Raw genomic sequence first — 25,020 nt, forward strand, 5'->3', positions numbered from 1 at the left:
GCACCCCAGGGAGCCGGGGAGCCTTCAGACCCATGGGGGTGGCCGCTGCCCTTCACAGGAAGAATCCGGGCCGCATCCTAGCACCGTTCCCCTGCCCCAGCGGGAGCCCCGTGGAGGGCCCAGGCTGCAGGACACCCCCAGGGGTGGTGTGGGGCCAGTTCAAAGGCTGGGGTCAGAGCTGCACCCTGGTGGGGGGGAGCAGCAAGTGCCCTCAGGACAGGAGACAGTCCTGGGGGCAGCAGGGCCCAGGGAGGCGCTGGCTCTGACCCGGCTGCCGTGGGGAGGCGGGAGACCTGCAGTCCGTGGTGTACCTGCCCAGGTGAGCGGTGGTGGCAGGCGGGGGGCGAAGGTGGGGCGCAGGGGATCCAGGACACGCCTCACGGTGGGGCCAGGATCCCAGGTTTCAGGCTGAGACCCAGGTTGTCGACAGGGCAGGTCCTGGGTCTGGGCTCTCAGGCGGCTGGTCTAGGGGGTGGGCCAGGTGCCCCGAGCTCTCCCAGTGGGCGTGGGGGTGGCAGGAAAGGGGCTTCCTGCCCAGCTGTGGTCCTGCCAGCAGCGTCCCTGTGTGGTAGATGTGCGTCCCACACGTGGTCAGTGGGTGATGAGAGGTGAGGTCCCTGACCCCAGGACTGGAAGCGGAAGGCAGCCGCAGCAGCGGACACGGGGCTGCTGGGAGGGGGCAGGCGCCAGGCAGAGACCGTGTGCAGTTTATGGCCGCAGCCCAGGAGGGAGGCAGGGTTTCGGCACCCCATGGGTCTTTGTCGGGAGGGGTCCCCTGCAGAGCCTCTGAGGCCCAGGGCTGTCCAGCGGCCTCCAGCGGGACTCAGCTGCTGAGGAAGGTGGGCTGGGTGCACCCAGGGCAGGAACCCCCAGGTGGCAGACCGCTGTCCTGGGGCGCCTGCAGCCGTGCGCTGGGACCCCAGGAGGCAGGCGCAGCCACAGGCAGAGAGGGGTCCCTAAGAGCTTAGGGTGCTTGGATCCGCGCGCAGCCTCTCAGCACGCAGGCGTTGGGCGGGGCTCCCACCACGGTCCTCAGCCGTGGGCCTGGTCCCTGTGAGTGGAGGACGCTCCCTGCTGATGGACAGTGCCTGCTCCAGGGCGGGGCGCCTCAGGCCACACACCCCGCCTCCCCTGCCCGGAGCCCCCCAGCCACGACGCTCCCAGCCTCACCCAGGAGCTCAGCCCAGCGCGGTGGCTAGGAATGGCTTACCTTCCCGGTCCAGCGCACGGGCCACCTCACTTCCTGTCTGGTGCGTGAGCCGGCTGGTCTCAGGGCCTCCCACACGTGGATGGGGAAGCCCAGGAAGGGGCTGTGCAGATGCCCCGAGTGGATGCCCCAAGGCACGGTGACCAGTGGCTCCGTGTGACTGCGGACCCTGCCCTGCCTGAGGCCACGGCCCAGGCCCGCGTGGCCCCTGAGCCCGTGTGGACATCAGAGGGCACTGGCCACTGGCCAGCAGAGCGCCGCAAGCATAGGACTGACCGAGGGAGCACCTCCGAGCCGTTCTCGGCCAGCAGGGTCCCATCCTGTGCCCCCAGGGCCCGAGCTCCCTGGACGCTGGCTCAGAGCCACCACCGCCCCTGCCCAGGCCAGAGCTGGCTGCCTCCCTGGAGAGCTGCCGCCGCCAGGCTGAGTTTCCATTTTCTTTTCCTTCCTTCTGCTATTTTGGTGCTGTTCCCAGAGGGAAAGCCCACTGGACACACGAAGTGTTCCCAGAGCTGCCGGCCGCTCTCGGGGCTCCACATCGGGGTATGCGGCAGGAGCAAGTGAGGCTGGAGGGGCTGGTGGGCCCCGCCACGTGGAGGTGGCCCCTGACAGTAGGGAGGCAGCCCACCCACCCCAGGGCCCAGAGGGCGAGGAGCACTGGATCCCTCCAGCAGGGCAGGGTCGTGACCCCCGGAGCTGGTGACTGGGGCCTGGGACCGTCCATTGGGAACGTCCGCCAGGAGGACATTCCCAGTGCCGTCCACCCTGGGAAAGGATCTTATCAAAGAAATTTAAGCTTAAAAAAGTCCCAGAGCAGAAACCCAGGCACAGTTGGGCATAACGTCTATTTTACCGTCCCTGCGGCCCCTCTTCTGTGGTGGGGAGTGGGCTAAGCCCCAGTGAGGGGTGTCCTGGGGGTCAGTGACGTCGGCCCCTGGAAGTGGCCTCCAGGAGTACAGTCACCCCATTTGGGGGGGTGCACTCCGCAGGGGGTCCCCTTGGGAGCGGCGCTGGGGGAGGAGACTGCAGCTGGGGGCGGGGCCTCGGGGCGGGGCCTCAGGGGCGGGTTTACGCCCCCAGGATCCCCGCGCTGGGCAGAGGCCGTGGGAGGGAGGAGGGTGCTGCCTGGGCTGATGTCTGGTGGGGAGCTGGCTGAGCGAGGGCTCTCAGGGCCCGAGCACGCCAGGGCACCCTGGGCCAGCGGCCCCCAGCGCCTGCACCACACCTGGGAGGCCCGCAGTGACGGGGCCCGGAGTCCGGACGCAGGGGCCAGCGGGTCGCCGCTGCCCAGCCCGTCCCCAGGCGTGGAGACCCTCCCTGTGTCCTGAGGGGCAGCAGCAGACGTGGGGACAGACAGGAAGAGGCGGCGGCCCTGACCCCGCCCCTCCCCGGCCTTTGTGCTCTGCGGCCCCCAGCCCCGTTCCCACACTCGGTGCCCCTGGGGTCACGCAGGCACAAAGGCTGCGGGAGGAGGGGCCCCACCCTGTGCAGGCAGGGACCTGGGGCCACTGGCTCCCGAGGCCGCAGGAGGGGCCTGTCACAGGCCTCCAGGGCCGGGGCGTGGGGGGTGGCTATGGGGGCCCAGCATGCCCCCAGACTCGGGATGCCAGCCAGGATGCAGGGCCGTCAGCAAGCTCAGTACAGCCCCCTGGGGCAACACTCGGCTGGGCCCCGCAGATCGCCCCAGGCCTCCCCACAGCCCACGGGGCCGCCCTCCCGACACACTCCTCCCCTTCCGGGAACGCCCCGGGTCCACCAGAGCCCAACCCGGGTCCCAGCACTTGGCTCTTGGGGGACCTGGGGACCTGGGGACCTGGACCCCCCTGACCCGGGACCCCGCTCCTGGCAGCCCCCTTCTTTAGGAGGGCCCCGTGGCTGGCATGACGGCGGTGCCCACGCCCTCGCACTGAAGCTGGTGCCCCAGGTGCGGCGGCCAGCAGTCTGTCAGCGTACCGGCCCCACGTGGACCTCACACGCTCCTGCAGGGCTCCCAGGGGCCCGTGTTGTCCGAGATGTGTGAGGAGGCCCCTGGAGTGGCCGGGGCGGGGGCCCGGCTCAGTGCCCAGGGAGGTCCCTGGCCCAGCTGACTGCAGGTGCCCAGCAAGCACCCCCCTCCTGGCTCCGTCTGTCCTAGGGTCACTCCTCTCTGGACCTTGGTCCTGAGCATGTGTCCTGGGAGGGGCTCCTATCCCCCGTTGGGGGTCCCCCCGGGATGTACCTCCTGGACATTGACAGGTGCTCACTTGAAACACCTTGTCGCGCTGGGTCTGCTCTCAAGCTGCGATCCTCGGGTTTCTCCCGTTGGGGCACGCAGCATCTTGGGGTGCAGGCTTCAGTGGCTGTGGCGTGTGGGCTCTGCTGCCCCAAGGCCTGCGGGGTCTTCCCGGACCAGGGACTGGGTCGGTGTGCGTCTGTGCCCTCAGAGTTCTGACTCTAAGCGGGTCGGTCCTTTTCGAAAGTGAACATCTGGGGCTTCCCTGGAGGCCCAGATGGTAAAGAATCCACCTGCAATGCAGGAGACGCAGGTTCAATCCCTGGGTTGGTAAGAACCCTTAGAAAATGGAGTGGCTGCCCACTCCAGCGTCTTGCCTTGAAGACTTCACGGACAGCGGGACCTGGCAGTCTGCAGTCCACGGGGTTGCAAAGAATTGGACGCGACTGAGCAACTAACACTTTCATTTCCCTCGCTTTGCGAGGCAGATTCTTAGCCGCTGGACCACCAGGGAAGCCGCCAGAGGCTCACTGTTTAAGAGGGCCGACCTGCTTAAAATAGGAACTCCGAGGGTACAGACTCACCTCACAGAGGACAGGTGTGCGGCCCAGTGCCTGGGACGCAGCCTGGGATGCCCGGCCCCCGGTACACAGACCTGTGCGGTGGACGTGGTCCACAGCCACGACCAGGACGCTGCCCCTGCCAGGCCAGCATGACGTGGGCCTGAGGGGAGCCAGCGGGGGAGGGGGAGGACAGGCCTCTGGGGGCCGCCTGGTGCCCTCAGCTCCACCCTTCAGCCCGGGGTCAGTAAGGCACCTTGGGCAACAGGAGGGCACCCGAGGGTCTGGGGGCTCCTGTTCCTCTGCGTCCTCCCCCCAGCCCACAGCGGTGCCGGAACCAGCCACGGAGCCAGCAGGAGCCCCTGGACGGACATGTCAAAGTGTCGGTCCCTCAGTCGTGACTGACTCTTTGTGACCCGTGGACAGTAGCCCGCCAGGCTCCTCTATCCGTGGAGTTCTCCAGGCAAGAATACTGGAGTGGGTTGCCATGCCCTCCTCCAGGGGATCTTCCCCACCCAGGGGTCGAACCCAGGTCTCCTGCGTTTCAGGCAGATTCTTTACCGCCTGAGCCACCAGGGAAGCCCAGACACGTCAAAGGCCAGCTCTAGACCCACTGCCCAGTGAGCCCGAGAGGAACAGGGAGGGCAGGGCGCTGAGGACCTGCCTGCCTCAGGGTGAGGGGTGCGCGGGCCCAGCCGGGTCAGCAGGACGGGTGGAAAAGGGCCCATCTCACTGCCAGGGTCCCCCGCGGCCGGGCTGGCTGAAGGGCAGGAGACAACCTCCCCCAGAGGTCAGACTTCCCAGCCCAGGAGCCAGAGCCCGTGAGTGCAGGCCTCGGGATCTGCAGGGGAAGGTTCATTGCCAGCAGCCCTGCGTGTCACACACTGCCCACAGCTGCTCCTGCAGGGGCCCCACCCCAGCCCTGCTGCTGAGGCCAGTGCCAGAGAGGACCAGACGGACCCAGGGGCCTGGCCCACTGTCCCCCTCAGCCCTGGATGGAGCAGGCAGGACAGGCTTGGGGCCTCGGTGGGCAGCCCTGGTTGGGTGTGGGAGGGTCCTCGGGATGACAGAGTGGGGCCTGTGCAGGGGGTGCCCACGGGTGGACAAGCTCCAGGAAAGGCACGCGTCATCCCACCCCCACCTGGCCACCTTTCCCTCCCTGGCCGCAGAGTAGTTGGGGGGAGGGGACCCCCTTCCCACCCCCTCCCCACCCCCTCCCAGGCAGCCCCTCCGCCCACCCTCCGATGTGCCCATCAGAGGCACATCTGGGGTGAGCCAGGGTGGCTGGTGGGGCCTTGACCCGGGCGGGTGGGGGCCTCGGTGAGCCCACAGCCAGCCTGGGAGGGGGTGGGGGGGCCTCAGGAGAAGGTGGGCACTGGGCAGGGCAGTGAGTGGTGGAGTGGGGTCCCCTCCGGCGTGGCCTGACTCAGCAGCCCTGCTGACCTCACTGGGTCCCACACGTCTCCCCAGTCCTGGCAGCACCTGAGCAAGTGTTCTGCCCACCAGGCCGGCCAAGCCTGTTTAGATGCCACCTCCTCCAGGAAGTCTTCCAGGCCCCCCAGCCCAGTTTGCAGAGTCCCACCATCCTTTGGAGGAGGACTCCAGGGTGCGCCCTCCTTGGGCGCCCCCCGCTGTCTGAGGGCCAGGCCCCACTTGCCTGTGGCAGGGGCACACGGGGGGGCGGCCCCTCCCCGACGTCCCCAGCCCGCATCCCTCTCCCCGCCGGCTGGCGCCCGTCCCCTCCCACACGGCCCTGGGCGGCTGGGGTCCCCCGCCCCCCTCGGCCCCGCCGGCGCGGGAAGGCAGGCGGGCGGGCAGGCGGCCGTTTGCTTTTGAATCCGGGCCGGGCGCCCTGAGTGGCCCTTTCAAAGGCCGGCGGGGGTGGGGGCCGTTCCCAGGCGCGCCCCGCCCCCCGCGCCGCCCCTCCGCCCGCTTTCCCACGCGCCCGCCGCCGGCGGTTCTCACGGCCGCGCCCCTCCCCCGTCTGGGAACTGCCCGCGCCTGCTGCGCCGGGGGTGCCGGGGAGCCCCGGGAAAGGGGTGCCACCCGGGCTCCTGGGGACGGCGGAAGGGCACGGCCGCCCGGGGGGACCGCTGGGAGGGCTGGGTGCCGCCTAGGGGGGGTGCTGAGGGAAGGGTCTTGTGTGCTCCCAGTGGGGTCCTGGGGGGCCTAGGGGCACATACTGCCCGGTGGGGTAACCGGGAACCGCGGGAGGGGCTGTGTGCTGCCTCGGGCGTTGCTCGGGTGGGGGCCCAGGGACCTGCTGCCCAGGGGAGAATGAGGGGGCCCCAGGGGGTGGGGAACCGCCCCAGGGCCAGAGTCCCACTGCATTCTCTGACCCAGATTATATTTGAGTCAACCTGGAGCCTGTAGCTGCCCACCCACCCTGGCCTCACAGAGACACGGGGGTCCTGGCCATGCCTGCCTGTCCCCTGGGAACAGTGAGCTCTGCGACGCCTCCTCCCCGCGTTGGGGCCGCCCGATTGGGAGCAGGTCCCGGGGCAGCCGTTACTGCCTCTGCTCCTCCTAAGGGCCCGAGCGGCCGGTCGCTGGACTTGGCAAAGGCAAGGACAGAGCCTGTGGACGGGAGCGTCCGGCACACTCCCACCAGTGGTCTGAGACCCACGTGTCAGCCCCTGCACCCCCCTCAGGGGCTGTGACTGTCCACTGTGATGGTCCGGGAGGGTGGACTTTGCCACTCTTCTGGGCCATGCTCACAGCCCTCGGCCTGCCTGGGTGGACATCAGCGTCCAGGTGAGCGGACGTGGGGTCTTATCCTGGTGGCCTAAGCTGTCAGCCTGCTGTCCCCACACAGTGGTGCTGGGCTGGGACTGCGGCTGGGAGAGGAGGGGACGGCTTGAGAGGATTGGAGGACAAGGAGGGACCCCGACCGAAGCACAGCCTGCGGCCCGGACCCTGAGGGCGGGGCTCAGACACACCCCAGCCGGGGGCGAGCCAGGCGACGCTGGCTGGGCTGCCCCTCAGTCAGGCCCCTGTCGTCCAGGCTGCTTCTTGGACCCGTGCTGATCTTCCGCGGCACCAGACCTGCTTTCCTCTCACTGTCCCCAGTGCCCGTCCCCTCCCCATCTGCCTGCAGGGGCAGCGCTCCCGTCACGGCTCCTCCCGCCCCACAGTGGAGGCCGGGACACACCTCTGCAGCCTCATGCATGAGTGTCCATGCGTGCACAGGAGGGCCCCTCCACTCCTGCAGACACGTGTCCTCACCTGACACCCGACACACGGACACACGCGCAGACACACGTGCACACACGGACCCACATGTGCACACACGCATACAGGGACACAGGCACAGACACACGTGCACACCGGGACACACGCACAGACACACATGCACACATGGACCCACATGTGCACACACAGACACGTGCACACAGGGACACACGCACAGACACATGTGCACACACAGGGACACACACGGACACACACAGCCGCGCTGAGGTGGGTGCTCTTTCCCCTGAGGACCTGGGTGCTTCCAAGGCACCCTCGTGCAGAGAGGGGTCCACGCACCCGCCCAGACTTGCCCTGTCGGCGGGGTCTCCGGGCCCTAACCCGGTCCTGCCCCCCAGGGTGCCGACAGCGCCAGAGGCCCCACAAAGGGGCCGGGCCTGTGGGAACTGACCTCCCTGGGCCGGGGGGCGGGGCCGGCACCGAGCGGCCCCACGGGGCTGCTGGCCTGGGTCTCCAGCAGCAGGGACAGAGGCGCCGGCGGGGGGCTGGAGCCTGCTTCACGGGTCAGGAGAGCCCTGGCTGGGGTTTCAGACCTCCCCAAGCAGGCCCCACCCCAACCCCACACCTCCTCGGAGGCCTGGGGTGGGCCCTGCTGCCCCCAAGTGTGCTGGCGGGGAGGCGGGGGGGTCGCCCCCCCCAGCGCCTGAGGGCTCAGCCGGGGCAGGGGAGGGGCAGCAGGGCTCCCAAGCCCCCTCCAGGGGCCGCGGCTGGTCTGGCAGGAGGCTCACAGCCCTGCCTGGGTGCTCCAAGCCGACAGATGACCCAGGGCCCCTCCAGAGCCACCGGACAGCGTGGGAGAGCGAGGTGGAGGGCAGACCCAGGCAGCGCCTAATCGCTTCCTCCGCCGCCGCCTGTCCACGCACGCACGGGGTGTCAGGCCCGCCCCCGCCCCCAGGGGCCTTTCATACCAGCCCTCTGTCCCTGCGCCCATCACCATTTGTTGGGGCGGCTCTGGGGGGTCATGGTGCAAAAACTGGCCCAGGGAGGCCTCTGGACCCTGCCGCTCAGGACCTCAGGCAAGGATGTGGGGGCGGGTGGTGCTTGGCAAGGACCAAATGGGGCCAAGGGCCTGGGAACACACTGGTGTCCTGCAGCGGAGAACGGCTGTGCCCCCAAGGCCTCTGACGCGAGTGGGAGACGCCAAGTGCAGAGTGGGAGGTGTCTGCGACCCCCCGCCCCATGCAGAGTGTGGGGGCGTCTTCGAGCCCCTCCCCATGCAGAGTGGGAGGCGTCTGTGAGCCCCGCCCCACGTGTGCTTCTCTTGCCGCATGCTTGTGCAAAAGTGATGTTTATTTTTTTCTACTTTTTTCTGCTTTGCTGTAAATTTGCTCTAAATGAGTACATAAGGGGCATTATTCTAAAGCGTGTCATAGCTTCTCAGCCCAAGCCCCCATCTTCCCTGCCTGTGGGGCCTCCAGGGCCTGGGTACCAGACTGACCGCATCTCCCATCCTGGAGGGCCTAGCTCCCACTGGAGGTAGGCAGCGGGGCCTGTGGGGGTCCCCAGGGCGCCAGCCTACCAGGAGCGCAGTCCCAGCCTGCTGCTGGCAGGGCAGAGAGCCTTGCCCAGGTCCTCGGAAGTGGCTCCCTCCACTAGGCTCCCAGCCTGCGGCCCCGCCCCCTCAGGAGAGCTGGTTCTAGCATGCCCTGTGCCCCAGCGGCCGCTGGTGTGCCCCCCCCCCACCAGCCCCCGACTTGGCCCAGGACTGGTGGAGGCCTCAGGGTGTTCACAGGCAGTTTGCAGCAGGCTGTGCTGAGCCCGTGGGCAGGAGCATGGGTAAGGGTGAGGCCCCTGGCGTGCACGCCTGGCCTTCCCGTTGGCTTCTGTGGCCTGGCCAGGCCCACGGTGACAGCCCTCCCTGGCCCCCGACACCGGTGCACCAGCCGCCCCCGCCTGGTGGCGCAGCACACGCCGTGGGCTCTGGTGTGCGTGCGCCTGGGGCTGGTGGGAGCAGGCGTGCCTGGAGACACACAGCCCGGGACAGACCCGTGACCTCCCTCTCGGCAGGCGCTGCTGGATGCGGCCGGGATTCCTGGGCTCAGAGCTGAGAGCAGGCCTGCTTGCGGACGGGCTCCCAGTGCCTCTTCAGCTGTCCCTCCCCAGCTCTGTCTCAGAGGCTCACAGACCCGCCAGGCCCATCGAGGGCTGGGGTGCCTCCCAGGGAAGTAATTGGCCGGAGTAGCCTCTCGCCGCCCTCCTAGGGCTGTGGAGGGCGGGCCGCCCGGCCACGCCGGCCTGGCTTTGGGTCCTGGGCCACCACCAGCCCCCTGGGCCGGTCCCTGCTGGTGGCCTTCCCCCGGGGAGGCAGCCTCCCTGACGGTGGGCTCCAGCCCCTGCCTAGGAGGTCCTCACTCCTGCTCAGAGTCGGGCGGCTCAGCAGGCATGCGCTCCAGACAGCCTGGGCGCTGTGGGAGCCAGGCCCAGGCGGACCCCAGGACAGGGGAGCCAGGAGCCTGCCCATCCCTCCTGCCCCCACTCACCCGCCTGGCCAGGCTCTGGGGGTGGAGGCCCACCCTGCCCTCAGGCCCCCAGCCCGGATGGGGTCCCAGAGACCTCGAGGGACCCAGGAGACCACACTGTCCAGGGCACCCACAGCCCCCTGCTGGTATCTGCCCAGATTCGCTGACGTCCGAGCCTGGGGTCTGCACAGGCCCTACAGGGAGTGGGCCCGGCTCAGACACCACCTGCCTACACCCGCACAGTGGGGTGAGGCCCCTGCCGGGTGGGGCCCCCGGCCAGCAGATGGGTGACCATGAGCAGGTTCCTCAGCCCCTGGGAAGCTCCTTGAGAACAGGGGGTCAGAGGCTCCATCCTCCCTCGTCGGGCAGGGGAACGGGCTGTCAGCCTCTGACTGGGTGTGCGCTGAGCCCCCGGCTCTGCTCGGGGCACCGGGCAAGGGCGGCTGGACCCTGTGCTGGACAGGGAGGTCCTGGGTGCGGGCCCTCCTACAGACGGGGACCGCACGACGGGGTGGGCGGGTGGCTCAGAACCGGCTCTTCCAGCCGGGCGTGGCAGTGGAGGCAGGGGTGACCGCCGGGCCCGGCCGTGGGCAGCGGCCGTGGGAAAACCGGCACCGGCGCTTCCCGAGGGTGGGGCGGGCCTCACAGGGCACCGCGTGTTTGTCTGCGCGTGACTCAGCGTGAGCTGGCGCCCCGCCCCAGGCGTGCGCCACTGGGTGCTGGGAAGGCCGCAGACCCCATCAGCGGACCCCGCCCCACCGGGCTCCCGCACCTGCTGGTGCTGACCCTCGGGGGGCCTGGGCAGGGAGAGCCCGGCCCTGGGCAGGCAGCCCGGCCGGGAGGCCAGCTGGCCCGCCTCTTTGCAGCTCCTCCCCGGCTGGGCCTGGAGTGACCGCCGGCCTGACGTGCAGCCGGGCCCTGCCCACGCTCCTGCCCGCTCGGCCCTGGTATCTGCGATGAGAAGGCAGAAGCACCCAGGTGTCTCCCTGCGCTGGAGTCTGGCCGGGGGAGAGGAGGCCCTCCGGGGGGCTCTGGGGAATCGGCCTCGCCCCCCAGAGGTGGCCCTGCCCGTCTGGCACCTACTGTGCCACCTGCTGTGGCACCCCTGGCCGTGATGCTGGAGGCCGAGCTCCGTGATGAAAGGCTTTGGGGGGAAGAGGGTGTGTGTGAGTGGTGCAGGAGCCGCCCACCGTGGCTCCAGGGCCCCCGCCGCTGCCCGCCCCAGGCACTCCCCCTCCAGGGACTGACGGGGCTCACCAGGTGAGGGGGGTGCCAGGAACACCAAACAGGCACCGTCCTCCCGTGGACCAGCTCACCCCCTGACTGACAGGAAGCCTTGTGTGCCCATCTGGGAGCCGGCCAGCCCCCCGCCCTCACCCCGCTGTCCTGCTTGGCCCACCTTGCCTGCCCCTGGGAATCCTGTGTCTAGACCCCTGCCAGGCAGTGGCCATCGTGAAGTGATGGGGTGGCTGCATCGGGAGGCCCATCCCACCCCTGGGACGGTGAGGTTGGCGGGGCCGAGCCAAGGTCTTCACGGGCGCTCACTGCTAGACCAGGATCCTGCGTGGCTGGGCTCCTGCCCGCACACACTCGGTCCCAGCAGGCTCCAGACGGTGCCAGCCCCCGGGGGCAGGCGGGGCCAGGTGTCACTGAGAAGTATGGACGCCGGATTGGCCCTGGCTGGCTCCAAGATGGGCCGAGGAGTCAGAGCAGCTGTCGGGCCGCCCCCTTGGCTTTCTAATGCTGGGCCTCCGTCCCCCACCGGTGCTGAGCCATCAGGGGCCCAGGCTTGGCGCTGGGGTTGGGGAGGACCGCTGGGTGGTGGCAGAGTCCTGCCGGGGTCAAGAGTTGGACGAAGCTGCCCAGGGCCAGCTTGGAGCCCATGCAGTGGGGGAGGGCTCCCCGGAGGTGGTGTGCCCCGCGTCCTGCGGCGAGAGGAAGGGAAACGTCATGTGTCTGTGAAACCCCCTGGGCCGGGCCGGAACCACAGGGAGCACAGGGCCAGGGTCGGGGGGCTGCAAGAATGCCCCACGGCCCCAGCGCCTCCTCTGCCCCCCAGGCCTGCAACTGTGACCAGTACCTGAGGGTCTCCAAGGACGTGATGAAGCAGCTGGTGCGGCTCAGCGTCCACCCAGGAGGCCCCGGTGGTGCCGGTGAGTGGGGCTCCTTGGGGTCTGTGGGCAGTGGCCCCACCGCTGGGTGCTCCCGGGGCCAGCCCACTCGGGCTGCCAGGGCAGTGCCCGCGGGCAGGGGAGCCAGTGCTCAGGGCCAGGAAGAGGGCTGGGACCTCAGGCCCTCGGGGCCCCTGTGGCCGTGGCCCCTGCTTTCTCCCCAGTGGGCCCTGCTCAGTCACCCTGCCCCACGCGTGGAGTGTACAGGCAGACACACACACATGCACCTTGCAAGCAAAGACACATGCTCAGCAGCACATGCATGCTCACACGCCTGCCTGTGCACGCTCAGCCATGTGCACACACGTGTTCATCTGCTGGCCCTTGCATCACAGGCCTTGCCAAGCAGCAATCTGAACGTTGGGGAACCTGGGTGCCCGGGAAGGCGGGTGAGCCCTGGGCGTCCAGATCAGGGGCCCAGCCTCAGCTTCCCTGCCTGGCGGGCGGGCAGGAATGGAAGAAGGGCCTCTTGGGACCACCGAGGGGGAGCCTGAGCCCAGGGCGCCCCGGGCCCCTCTGCACCGTCGGTGCCCGGGTGCCATCTTCTCTGCCAGCCGCTCCTGTCCTGCCCACGTCCCTCGAAGGTTTGGGGCCACGCACGGTGGGTGAGCGCTAGTGATGGCAGTGTCCAGCGCTGGGCAGCTCTCTGCTCTCCAGAGCGTGGCTGTGACTTGCTTGAGGCGAGGAGGGGAGGGGCGGGGCATGAGCAGTGGCCGCCATAGGGGGCCCCCGACACCCCAACCAAGGGCTCGGCCTGGCCCTGGGCAGCAACCCTCGGGCTGTCAGGTGAGGCCTAAGGTCGTGGCCTCGCTAGGCCCCACAGAGGCAGCGGGACTGGGGGGGCCGCCTCCATTCAGACTCCGGCTGCAGTTAATCTGGAGCCATCTGCAAGGAGATGTTTGCCGAGCAAATTACCAGGGTCAGCGAGCCTGGGGCCGCTTCTCCCACCTGCTGGCAGGGCCCTCTGTGGGGGTGGGCCTCTCGCGGGGTCTCTCCTGCACCCCGAGGCCCCACGGTCCCCTGGGCCCCTGCCCGCCCCACCCCGCCCCATGCTAGCTGGTTGCGAAACTCACTCCTTGGCAGTGGGCTTATCTACTCATCGCCACGGATGGGCCGCCCCCACCCCGCCCGGCCCACGGTTCTCAGGCCCCCAAGTGCCCTAATCAGCCGATCTTGTGCCCAGAACTTGTTTCCCAAGGACCTTTGAGCCCCAAGAATGTCCCAAGGTGTGAGTTCCCATGGGAGGGAACTGGGCTGGCACAGAGCGTCTTGGCCCCCTGCCCTTTGCCCTGTCCCCGCGGGGTGGGGGCTCGGCACTCGGAGGTGCCTCGTGGGTGCTGGGGCCACCCACCCTTCCCTGGGACTGACCCTGACGTCCTTGATTGACAGGCAGTGAGGCCCCCCACAGCGATGGTGAGCAGGAGACAGGTGAGCCCGGGGGCCACCCACCAGGGACACAGGAGCCCCAGCATCGGGGGGAGGGAATGGGCCTGTGCCCCATGGGGAGGGCAGTGCCAGGGAAGGCCGGGAAGAAAGAGGCCAGTCCCCTGTGACCCAGAGGGCCCCTCGTAGGAGAGGCCGGGGGCTGAGGGAGGAGCCGCCGAACAGTGTGGGGTGGGGGCCGCCTGCCTGAGGGCGGGGCTCAGGGTGGCCGCTTCCATGTCCAGGCTCAGCCCTGGAGGAGGCCCCCGAGGGCTGCACCTATGACCCCCCTTGCCGTTGGCTGGAGGACACGGACCTGCAGACCCGCGTGCCAGCCACGCTGGCCAATGGCACCCGGCTGCAGCTGGCGGGCATCCCAGCAGGCGTGCTGCGGCGGCCTGGGCTGCAGCATTTCTACTGCTGCACCGGCTGCGGCAAAGTCTTCTGGGAAGGCTCCCACCTGGCCCGAGTCACCAGCAACTTCCAAGAGGTCCTGGAGGGCACCCCCCGCCCAGCCAGCGGCCCCTCCTGAGAGAGGGGCCCAGGCCGCCCAGAGTAAACGTGCAGAAGCTGCACAGGTGGTGGCTGTGGGCTCCTTCCTCTGGGCTCCGCTCCCACCACGCCCCTCGCTCGCCACCCCCTCGCAGCCTGAGGGCTGGACCCAGGTGGCCCCCCAAACCTGCTGGAGCTCAGTGGGTGGGAGGTGCTGTGGCCGTTCCCATCGCCTCCTCCACCAGGCACCCCCCAGGGCGAGGGCCAAGGCCCCAGGCCCCCGGGACAGGGTCTTCCCTGCTTTCCCCCAGTGAAGCCAGCCATGGGACTCCCCCGGGACGTCAGACTCCAGCGAGCACGGGAGGTGGTCCTGGGGGACAGACAGGCCCCTGCCCAGCCAGGCCATGACCCCGCGTGGCCTCAGCCATCGGGCTGGGAGGCCCCCGCTCAGGTCTTCGCCATGTAGAAGGCCCTGAACACACGTGCGTTGGAGCCTCATTGTCACAAGGCAGGAAGTAGCTGCCCTCTCGCCCAGGGAGACACAGGCTCAGACCCCGCGCTGACCCCCGGGGGGGGCTCATGCGAGCAGTGGGCCTGGGCCCAGACCACGGCCTGCCCTCGCCTGCCTCCCCCTGGCTCAGCCCCAGGAATGCACACCCACCCTGGCCCACATCCCTTTCCTGTCCTTCCTGCCCAGAACGGAAACCAGCACAGATTTGGCCGCGGGGCCGGGCGTCTGCACCCTCTGCCCCGCCCCGTGTTCCTGACCACACCAGGGACGGCCGTGGCCTCTGAGCCCCCCGGGGTGTAGCCCCCGCCGTGTGTTGGGCACGGACCCGCTCAGCCCCCCAGCAACGCTGGGCCTCGCTGGGCCAGGGCACAAACCACAGATGGGTTGGCCCGCCTGGGGTCGAGGGCAGTGTGCTGGGGCTGCTCTGCCCACCGGACTCCCCTCTCCCCTGAGGTCACTGGGCCTGGGCTGGGCAGGGGTGCCAGGGTGAATGGGTCCCCATGGGGGCAGGGACCCTCTGCAGCTGGGGTCCCGCTTCCAGGAGCAGGACCTCCGGCCCCATGTCCTGTCCTGGGACAGCAGCCCCGACCACTCCTCCCCCGCAGGGTTAAGAGGAAGCAGGGTGGGGGGGGGTCCCAGCCAGCTGCGTCCTGGGGACTCTGCCCTGACCCGCGGCCCCGGACAGACAGAGGCCAGGGCCACAGGCTCAGGGGGCCAAGCCATGTCCTTCCAGGCCCCAATGTGGGTCCGCCCCGGGTCCGCCCCAGCCCCGCCCAGCACTCCACGGAGAGGAGAGGACAGCTGAGCAGGACCCGGTCCTCAGGCCTCACGGCCCCGGCCCCGCCAGGCCTGCCTCCCGCCCCCCGCCCTCTGCTGCCAGGCCGGCTGCCTGCGTCCGTCCGTCCATTCGTCCGGGGACTCCCAGACTCACAGGCTCACTGCTAGCCCATCCAGGCCCCGGCCCCCTCCCTGGCCCTCGGCCTGCGGGAAGCACCCTCCGCGCCCCGTGACTGCCCTGCCCGCTCTGGGCTAGGGGTCAGACACTGGGCCGGCAGGGTGGGCTGCGCCCGGGTGCCAGGCCTCGGGGACTGTCTGCCGCAGTTCCTGCCCCGGGCTCCTTCCTCCGCGGCCGCTGGCCCGGGGCTGGTGTTTGTTATTTGATCTCTATCCTCGCGCCCTTCTACCAGGTGTCTGGGCTGCTGGGAAGAAACGCTCTCCTCTTTCCCACGCTCCCCGACACATTTTAATGAATTAGCTAGAAGCCCCGCCCCGCGGCCCGCAGCCCGCTCAGCCTCCCTCCCCTGCCGAGCACGTTAAGGTGGCCTCGGCCTCCTGTCTCCGGCCAGTGCCCCTCCCGCGATGTCCTCCCCGCCACCCCACCCAGTCCTCCCCAGCCGGGGAGGGGGGGAGCTTTCTGTCACCCACTGCTCTGAGCCTCTAAAGGAAAGGGGTCCCCCAGGGGAGGAGGCCATCCTCCAACCCTGGACTCCTCCTGGGGCCGCACCCCTGGGCCAGCTCCCAGGAGGACATCGGTTTAGCCTGGTAGTCAGCGTTGGGCCTGTCACCCCAGATCCAAGGTTGAGGGCTTCTCCTTCCCAGCCAGTGAGCCCCTTGTCTGTTTGTGTAAATGACATCACCAATGCCACAGACACTGGGGGCTTCTCCAAGCCCCAGGACAGGGCCTGTCAGGGTCCCCAACCCCCGCCTCCCCGCCCAGCACATCATTTGGAACAAATGTCCTCCTTTTGGACACGTCCTTCAGCAAACATCAGGAAGTGCCTCCTGGAGCCAGCGCCCCCCACGCCCCACTCTGGTCCCGTCCTTGGACGGGGCAGCTCCGGGCACACGGTGTGTGGACCACAGCCACCGAGCACAGTTCCCCTCGGCCTCGGAGAAGCAGGAGCCATGGGCTCCCCGCGGACAGGGTGGCCATCACCCTGGCCCCACAAATGAGCAGAGGGCTGGGGGCTGGGTGACCGCAGGGCTACACCTGTCTGACCCACACTCTGAGGCCGGGGTCGGGGGCAGGGGGGGGCAGCAGCGACCTCAGGCTGGGCTCCTGTGGCCTCTCTGGCCACACCGTCCCTGCCCGGGGGCACCGAGCTGACAATTTCATGCCCCGAGGTGGTGGCCTCGCGTTCCCACACTGAGCTCACAGGGCCCCTTTGTCTGCCGCCCGCTGCGGTGTCAATGGGACTTTTCTCCCAGGCTCTGCTCCCGGGCCCAGCGGGGTCTCCAGACGCTCTTCTCCAGGCCAGGGGGGCCTGAGCCCCCCACCTGGGTGGGGCCTCGCTCTGTGAACCTACCACCTTCTGGGGATGGGCCTGGGCGCAGCCGGGCCTGGCAGATACACAAAAAGCACAGACGCAGACCCGTCCTCAGAGTGCCAGCCCCTCCGTGCCACTCCGGAGAGCGGGTGCGGGGTGGCTGGGGTCCCCCGCAGGTCTCGGCTCTACACAGGGTCACCCCTTCTCACTCCGGAGGTGGACATGGGCCTCCCTCCCAACCACAACTCGTCTCTCGGGCTGGTGGGGAGGGCGGCTGGAGGTGGGCAGGGATCCCCACTCTCAAGGTGGTCAGCTCAGCAGCCACTGACCCCAGACCCCCTTACTGGGCCCAGGGACGTGTCTTTGCAGGATAAGTGGGCAAAGGAGGGGCTCCTCAAAGCAGCAGCACCCCAGTCACGCCAGGGCCAGGCTGAGCACAGGACCTGGGCCGGGTCTGTGCTCAGCTCAGGGCATAACCACCTGCATACTGGGGAGCAGAGCTGAGAAGGGGGGCTGGACCGCCAGCCTCAGGAAGAACAGAGCAGGGGCCTGGGTGGCCCTGGCCACCAGAAGGACCCCAAGGTGGGGCAGCCAGGGTCTGAGGTCTTGCCTAGTTCGTTCCGCGGTTTGGCTGTGACTCCTCCCAGGTCACAGAGCGGGGGTGGGCACTTCACCCACGTGGGTCTCCAGGCCTAGGGGACATGGGACAGACACCCACCCAGTTCATCACCAAACAGGGCCTAACAGGGTGGTCTCCCCAGCTGCCTCCTGGGAATCCCCAGCGGCCTCCGAAGGAATTCCAGTGGCTGCAGTCGCCCTGGGCCAACTGCTCTGAGGTTCATTCCTCCTTAATTTCCAACGACCACAGCAGAGCTATAAACTGTGAAATTCTAATGAGGAAATTTGGCGGCAGTGTTAGAGTGTCAATAAAAAGCAGGTTTACTGTTTAGAAGTGAGTCATTTCAGAGTTCCCTTTCAGCACAGCATTGGCACCTTACCTGGGGCCGCTCACCTGGCCAGGCCTCACCCGGCCCAGTTCCTGCCGATCGGGTCGGCCCGGGAGAGGAGGCAGGCCCCTCCAGAGCGGAGTGGCTGACTGCCAGGCCGACCCCAGCCCCGGGGCCACAGACTCGATTCTGCTGGGGCAGTGCTGAGAAAACCTCAGGGCCTGGCTCCTCTTGCCAGTCAAGTTAGGGAGCTAACGGGGTGACCGAGGCCCCTGGGGGAGCGGTTCTCCAGCGGAAAGGCCCCGCGTGGCTGAGGTCACAGGCCCGAGGTGTCCTGGAGTTGTCGCCCTGGAGGAAATGTGTCCCACAGGCCGGGCTGGGCGAGCCTCGTCCCTGCGAGCGCCTGGGGTGCTGGGGACGTGGAGGGCCCGCGGCCAGCACTCCAGGAGCAGGGAGCGAGACTGGGGGTCTCTACCCGAGCCCCGCCCCCCACCCCCAGTCTGAGATGCCAGCAAAAACCCAACCAGAGGAGGCGGCCCTCGCGCCCCTCGGGGTCGCGCTAGGCCCTGGGCTGGACCTGGTCTGTCCGCGCACGGAGCTTGGAATTCCCCGGGTGTCTAGAGGGAGCGTGGGAGCGGCGGCGGCCGAGACTCGGACCCCCGCCCACCCGTGGCCACCTGGCTCCTAGCCCCGCGCCGCCGGCGGCCAGCGCCCCCTGCCGCGCGGCCGCCCAACCGGACACGCCCCTCGCGGCCCCGCCCCGCGCGGGCGCTGCCCAATGGGCGGGCGGCGGGCGCGCGCGTCACGGGCGCCTATTGTCATGCAAATATAAAGGAGGTAAAAAGCGTCCTCGCGCGGCGGGCGGGCGAGTGCAGCGGCGCCTGGGGAGGCGCGTGGAGCCGCAGCCCGAGAGCGCAGGGACCGGGAACGCGGCGCCGCCGCTCCGGCCCGGCCGGCCCCGCGAACGCAGCGCCCGCCCCCGTCGCCCGCCCGCCGGGCGCGGCTGGATGTGGCGGGGGTCCCGAGGCGGCGGCCCCCGGCCCCCAGCGCCCGGAGCGCCCAGGGGTGGCGTGCAGGGCCCGGGGGCGCCGCCACTTCCATGCGCCGAGGCGCGCCCCGAGGCAGCCGGGGGCCAGCGCCGAAGCCGCCGCCCGCGCTGAGCCGCGGCCCGCGCCTGGCGGAAGCATGAGCCAAGCCGAGCTGTCCACCTGCTCGGCGCCGCAGACGCAGCGCATCTTCCAGGAGGCCGTGCGCAAGGGCAACACGCAGGAGCTGCAGTCGCTGCTGCAAAACATGACCAACTGCGAGTTCAACGTGAACTCGTTCGGGCCGGAGGGTCAGACTGCGTTGCACCAGTCGGTCATCGACGGCAACCTGGAGCTAGTGAAACTGCTGGTCAAGTTTGGCGCGGACATCCGCCTGGCAAACCGCGACGGCTGGAGCGCGCTACACATCGCCGCGTTCGGCGGCCACCAGGACATCGTGCTCTATCTCATCACCAAGGCCAAGTACTCCGGCGGCGGCCGGTGATGCCGGTCGAGACCCCGGCCCGCACGCGGGCCCCGCGCGCATCCTCCTTGCTGTACCTTCCCGCCAACTACCTCGGTGTGCGCCCGGCCCTTGGCGCCCGCGGCCACCACGAGTCCGGCGCGCACGTCCGTGCCCACCGGGGACCGCGCACGCCCGAGACAGGGGGCCGGGGCCGCCTCCCCCCGCGGCCACCGGGGACCGGCCGGGGCGCTTCCCACGGCCCCGCCCGCCGCCGCGCGGGTGGGGGAGGAGCGCGAGCCCCAGCCCCTTTGAAATTTGAGTCTCGCCACCAGCAAGTTCGGAATCCCGAGACACCGGATCCTCCTGCTCGAAATGTTTTCTCCCGAAGGTGGAAGGACCCGTGGCCGACGCGCGACGGAGGAGACGCTCTACCGTTCCCGGGGCTCTAAACTATTTATCACGTGTGTGCATATTTGTGGGTGATGTTTGTGCGCCTGAATTTTGTGTTTGGAAAATATTGTGCGTGGTCAATGTGGTTAAGTGGGGGGTGGGGGGGGTGGGCGGGGAGATGTACTTTTTTTTTTTTTTTAGTCTTAAAACTAAAAACTTGAGTCTTGTCATTTCTTGGTTGCACTGAAAATACCGCCGGCTTGATGGTTCCCCCGCGCTGCTCCGTCCCCTCCGGCTTCTCCCCCTCACCTCCCCTCCTCCGCCCGCCCCGCCTTCCCCTCTCACACACACGATTACGCGTGAGTTTTGGAAGCCCCGGGGGCCCCTCCCCTTCTCCGGTGAGAGGTCGCCATCCGCCAAGCCTGCCGGTTTGCAGAGCTTCCGTGGGAGCCTGGGTGCTCGGGTGTGGCGGTGACGGAGGTAGGGATCAAGCCTTTCTAGTTAGTTCTATTATAGTTAACAGTCGATTGCACACTTTTTTAAAAAAAGTAAATGGATTTGCCACAATTAAATGTCATAACATTTATGACAATATAAAATATTAACATTTTAAGCCAAGTTTTAGGTGTTATTTTTTGAATCTTGGTTATAGACCCAATTTTAAAGGGCGTTGTATCCAGCGTTGTGAAGGCAACTGTACCCATATTTATATTTTTATAAAATGCCTGTAAGACTGTGAATCTCTTGTGCTACTTGCCGAGTGAGCTGAAGGGCCCGTTACCCCTCTTCAGCCTCCCAGAGCTTCCAGGACCCGATTCGAATCCGAAAGCCCTGCCAGGCGGGAGGGGCCTCGCGAGGACCCAGGCCGGAGGCCGTCCCTCTGCGTCACTCTTAGTCCCGAAAGGCGCCCTTCCTGGTCTCCGAGGTTCCAATTTTCTATGCAACCCCACACCCCTTGTTGTTTTGATCCTGAGAAATAAAAGGGAGGCTGAATTATTCAAATTTAAATGAGGCTTCCCCAGGGTAGAAGTGCTGCTGACCCTTCGTGCAAAAATGGGGAGCACTTGAGGACACAGGTGGGTGGAGGCCCTTTGTGCGTGGCTGGTCAGATTTGGGCAGTCATCTGTGGCTTTTTATAAAACCTTGTGTGAGAAGAATATATTGATAATGTCAGTGAAAAGCAGACATTGAAACTGAGGCACAGATTACTCCAAAAGGAGTTTTTCTGTATATTTTTTTCTAGATGCAAATACCTTTTTAATTATGTTAATTAATGTTAAGACTCTAGGCTTACGTGGAAGCTGTGTATGGGTCCCGGTGTGATCACTTCTAACTGGATGAAGTCTGCAGCACATTCCTGAGTGTACGATATAGACTTGTAGCCCAGCGTGAAAAATTTATAAATAAATTTTTCATTGATCTTTTTATATTAAAGAGAGTCTGTTGGTTCTTCTTGGGCTTGGCACGGGATGAGAGTCAGGCTGCAACGTGCTGTTTGCAGTGACAACCGCACAGTGCTTGGCTTGTCTCCACCGCAAGACAGAGATGGCTCTGGGCTCAGCTCAGAGGCACCGCAGTGGCCACGCACAGGGCTTGTGAGGACCCCGCCTGCCCACCTTCTTCCAGCTGCAGGAGGGCGGCACCCCAGGGCGCCCAGAGCCGCTTCCTCTGCTCCTGGCAAAGCAGCCAAGGCCTCCCCATGGGAGTTCTGCTTGAAACTACCCCGCCCCCCTAAAGCCAGCCTGCCAGGGCCCCTCTTGTCTCCTCGCCCCCAGCTCCTGGGGGTTTCTGCTGGACCACCTGCTGCACAGAAAGGGTGCCCTTCAAATGTTGGGGGGCTTCTGATGACTGTAAGGCCCCTCCTTCCCCTCTGGTCCTAGTGGCTCCTGAGAGTTAAGGCCAGCATGCCCCAAGCAGCCACTCCCCCAGGGCACAGATGCTGAAGGCCACTCTAGTCCACCCCTGGGGCTGGCATAGGAGGGGGTGCAGGGCACAGACAACCACCCCCTACTCCCCCAGCCTGCCTTCCCCTGCAAGAGCCACCTGCCCAGAGGGGACTGGGAGAGCCAGGCCTAGAAGTTTTAACTTGTTCTTTCAGACACCCCTTCCAGAAGCCTGAGGGTGTCGGCTTCCCCTCAGGAGGGTTACAGCTACATTTTGTTCCCTAGACACAAAGACGCATTGTCATTTCCCTGTTCCTACTTTGCATCTCCAGCTCTGTTCTGCCCTGAGGATTTTCCAAGGGAATTTTCAGTTGGTTAAACAGACATTCACGGACCCCCAGCAGGCCCACCCGATGGGCCGGCTCCCTCCTAAAACACCACAGAGAGGAACAGAATATTTGATGCAAATGAGCCCCCAGGGGAGGTGGTGTCCACCTGGCCACTCAGGTCAAGTGAGAAGGTCTGTCCCGGGGGGAGGGGTGCCTGGCCTCAAAGGAAAAGGTGCTGCAAGAATTTGGACACCGTTGGGGCATCTGGCCTGGGTACTACCTGGCCACCCAAGTGGCCGGACCACAGTCTCCACTTCCCAGGCTGACACCGCAGGGGAGAGAGTCAAAGCTATCAATAAATGAAGGGAGGGTGCAGGCTCCTGCCGCAGGCCCCCAGCTGAGCGGTCAGGGCCGGGCGCTCACAGCGGTGAGTTGGCCAGCGCTTCACCTGGGGTCCCCACCACCCCGCCTCAAGCTTTAGATGCGGGAACAGCTCTTCAAGCCTCTTGGTGGCCTGGGTGACAAAGAGGTGCAGTGACCCCCCGACCTGGCCTCCAGGATCCCACGGTGTGTCCGAGGAGGCCAGGCCTCCCAGCCAGGGCACCCAGGGGGGAGCGGTCTGGCAGGCAGCCCTTGAGCCTCTGGGAAGCCCCGGAGTGGCTGCCGTGGAGGAGGCAGTCAGACCAGCGACCAAGGGCAGGGCGGGAGCCCTTCTCCCGGCCAGGACTGCCGGCAGCTCCTGGCCGCTGTCAGGCTCTCTGACCTAAGCCCGGCGGAACTCAGGAAGTGTTTACTGTTGGAAGGGATGCCAGAGAGACCAGGAAATGCAGGGAAATGGTCAGCCAGAAAGAGTGACGTCCAAAGCCAGCAGGCGTGGGAGCCAGGACAGAGCCGGCCAGAGCTGAGAGCGGGGGCGGCGGGTGAGGAGGGCGAGGGGGCCGGCGGCCCTCCGGCTCTGCCCCGCAAAGGCCCTGCGGTCAGCAGAGGCCGCTCAGCCGCGTGCACACGGGCAAGGGCCGCGGCGCGCAGGTCAGAGCTGCGGGAGGCAAGTGCCTCCTCGGGCCGCGTGGAGCCTGCGGGAGGAGGCTGGCTTGCCAGGCTCTGGGGGCAACTGGGAAACAAAGCCCGAGGCCAGAGTCTGCTCGCGCGGCCCCGGGAGGTCTGGGAACCGCCGAGGGCGCCTCCCGAGGCCTCCCGGGCACCCCCTCCCGAGGCTCCTGGGTTTGGGGAGGCCCCTCCCCCACCGCCCCGCCGCGGCCAGCCCGGGCTCCCCTCCTCTCTGCCCGGCGCATTCTTCTGCTTGCTGTACGTCGGGTCGTCGCGGCTCGCGTCCGTCTGTCGATCTTTCTTCTCGCGCCCCCTCCAAAGCCGCGGGCCCCATTCATTCTCGAGGCCTCTGCCCTTTCCTGCGCGCGGGTCCGCTCGGCGAGCAGCTGCTATGCTAATGAGGACGGGGCTGGGGGCGGCGGGGATCGGCGGGCGGGGGCGGCGAGGCTGCGGGGAGCGGGGCGGGGGCCCCCGCGGGGGGAGCCGGCGTGGAGAGGCCGGGGGCTCGGCAGTGGGGGGCGGCGGGGCAGTGGAGCCCGGCCGGGGGGCGGGGTGACGGGGGGCGGGCGCTCCCAGAGGCCGGATCTCTGCGCCGGCCGAGGGGTGTGCGGGGTAGAGACCAGCTGTCACCTTGCTCTGGGGTCGCGGCCTGGGGAGGCCGGCTGGTTCTGGAGGCTCCCGCCCCCGCGCCCACCGGTGCGCCCCCCGCAGGCGGGGGACTGGGCCGAGACGCGGAGCTCTCGGACGGCCCCGCTGCTCCCCGGCCCGGGAGGTTGGACGCTGGTCCCCCGAGGCGGTGCCCGGCGGGGAGAGGGGGCCGGTCGCGGCGAAAGGGGACGGGGCGAGACGGCCGGAGAGGACACGCGGCGTCCGAGGGGCGACGACGGCTGAAAGCGAGTGGCTTCTGAACCCGGCTCTCGGCCCGCCGGCGGGGCGCCCACGAGCGCAGACAGCGAGCAGCGCCCAAGGCCCGGCTCGGACCCGGGCGGGGAGGCCGGCGGCGCGGGCTGTGCTGCCGCCCCGCGGCCTCCGCGGACACTGCGCCAGGGGCAGGGGCTCCCGGGCCGCACGACCCCCGCCTGCCGCGGATCCCGGCCCAGGGGTCCTCCGCGCACCACCCTCGCGGGCCCGGCGCCCGCGACCTCGTCTTCTCCGAGGGGCCCGGGGCGGCTGAGGGCCGGGACCCGACGGTCAGGGTTCGAGCCGAAGGCGGTCGGGCTGCTCGCAGGCCTGGCTCGAGTGCCCGCGGGGGACAGCGCCCTGCAGGCCCCGGTCGGTCGCCGCTGCGGTGACAGCACCGGCCAGGCCCGGGGGCACCTGTGGAGGGGCGGCCGCGGAGGTCCGCTGCCCAGCGGGTAGGACGCTGGAGCAGGTTGGCAGTCCGAGGAAGGGGCAGCTGTGTTGACCCTATTGACGGACATTGAAAATGTACAATTTTCAGTGTCCTGAGCTGAGTTTTATTCGGGATCTTAGGGAGCACTGTAGCCCAGGAGACAGCTTCCCATAGCTCTGAGTGAGGGGCTGCTCCCTAACAGTGGGGGAGCAGCCAGCGTCCTTGCGACCTGGCCTGGGGGGTGGGGGGCGCCCCCAGGGGTGAACGCCTGTCATGCTGCAGCCAAGCACACAGTTCAGCAGAAGGTAGCTGGGAGCATTGATGATTTTGTTTTTCTATGTATGGAAAGACGCCACAAGTTTTCCTGAAATATATCTAACTCTCTAAGGGGCCTGTTTTCCCAAAGCACAAAGTGCCTCATCCCGTCTTTCATCCTGAATTCCGTTCAGGGTGCACTGTAGGTCAGTGACTGCAGTGGCTGACGACTTGATCTTTGTACAATCCATCGTGGCTTCTACAGGCCCCGGAAAGAGACCCAGACCAGGGCCGGGGGAAGTGAGCCCATCACGGCCCTCGTGGAGGGACTGGCTGTAGTGTGCTGTTCTCCTATTTGGTCAAAAGGGGAAGGAAGGACATTCCAGGGCCCCGGGCCACAAAGAGTGGATAGTCAGCAGGACACAGAATGAGCCCAAGCCCTGAGGACATGGCCACCACGTGACTCACTTCAAGACACAGACTGCATCCGTCAGAACCACCGGGTCCAGTCGTGGGCGCTTGTGGCACATCCACAGAGCCTGGAGCCCCAGCAGAGGGGCCCGGTGGGGGGCACGACTCCGGGGGTCAAATGAGGCTGGCCCTGGGACTGCAATCTGCTGGCCATCTCCCTGCTCCATCCCCCATGCCACAGAAAGTGTCTGTGCTGGGCGTGACCAAGGAAAAGACTTCTCTCTCTGTCCGAACTCTTGCCTGGCTCAGAGGTGGGGGCCTAGAGACCAGGTTTACCCCTGGTGAGTAAAATCTGCCTCTTCACGTCTGGGGGACCCTCACTGG

General features: G+C 67.6%; 2 protein-coding genes across 2 annotated transcripts in view; both read left to right on the forward strand.

Moving 5' to 3' along the window:
- Positions 1-17,498, forward strand: part of EXD3 (exonuclease 3'-5' domain containing 3) — a 47,228-nt gene extending 29,730 nt beyond the window's left edge. Inside the window, exons 18-20 of the mRNA XM_043470396.1 lie at positions 11,747-11,840; positions 13,248-13,286; positions 13,526-17,498. Of these exons, the coding sequence (XP_043326331.1) occupies positions 11,747-11,840; positions 13,248-13,286; positions 13,526-13,812 (420 nt within the window). The 3' untranslated portion in view covers positions 13,813-17,498. The remainder of the gene's footprint in view (positions 1-11,746; positions 11,841-13,247; positions 13,287-13,525) is intronic.
- A 626-nt stretch (positions 17,499-18,124) lies between these two features.
- LOC122442384 (NOTCH regulated ankyrin repeat protein) lies at positions 18,125-20,812 on the forward strand. The gene has a single exon (XM_043470160.1). It carries the CDS (start codon positions 18,683-18,685, stop codon positions 19,025-19,027), a length of 345 nt encoding a protein of 114 aa, XP_043326095.1. The 5' UTR covers positions 18,125-18,682; the 3' UTR covers positions 19,028-20,812.
- Positions 20,813-25,020: the final 4,208 nt, after the last annotated feature.

The sequence above is a fragment of the Cervus canadensis genome, chromosome 5 (assembly GCF_019320065.1).
Source record: "Cervus canadensis isolate Bull #8, Minnesota chromosome 5, ASM1932006v1, whole genome shotgun sequence".
Classification (NCBI taxonomy): Eukaryota; Metazoa; Chordata; class Mammalia; order Artiodactyla; family Cervidae; genus Cervus; species Cervus canadensis.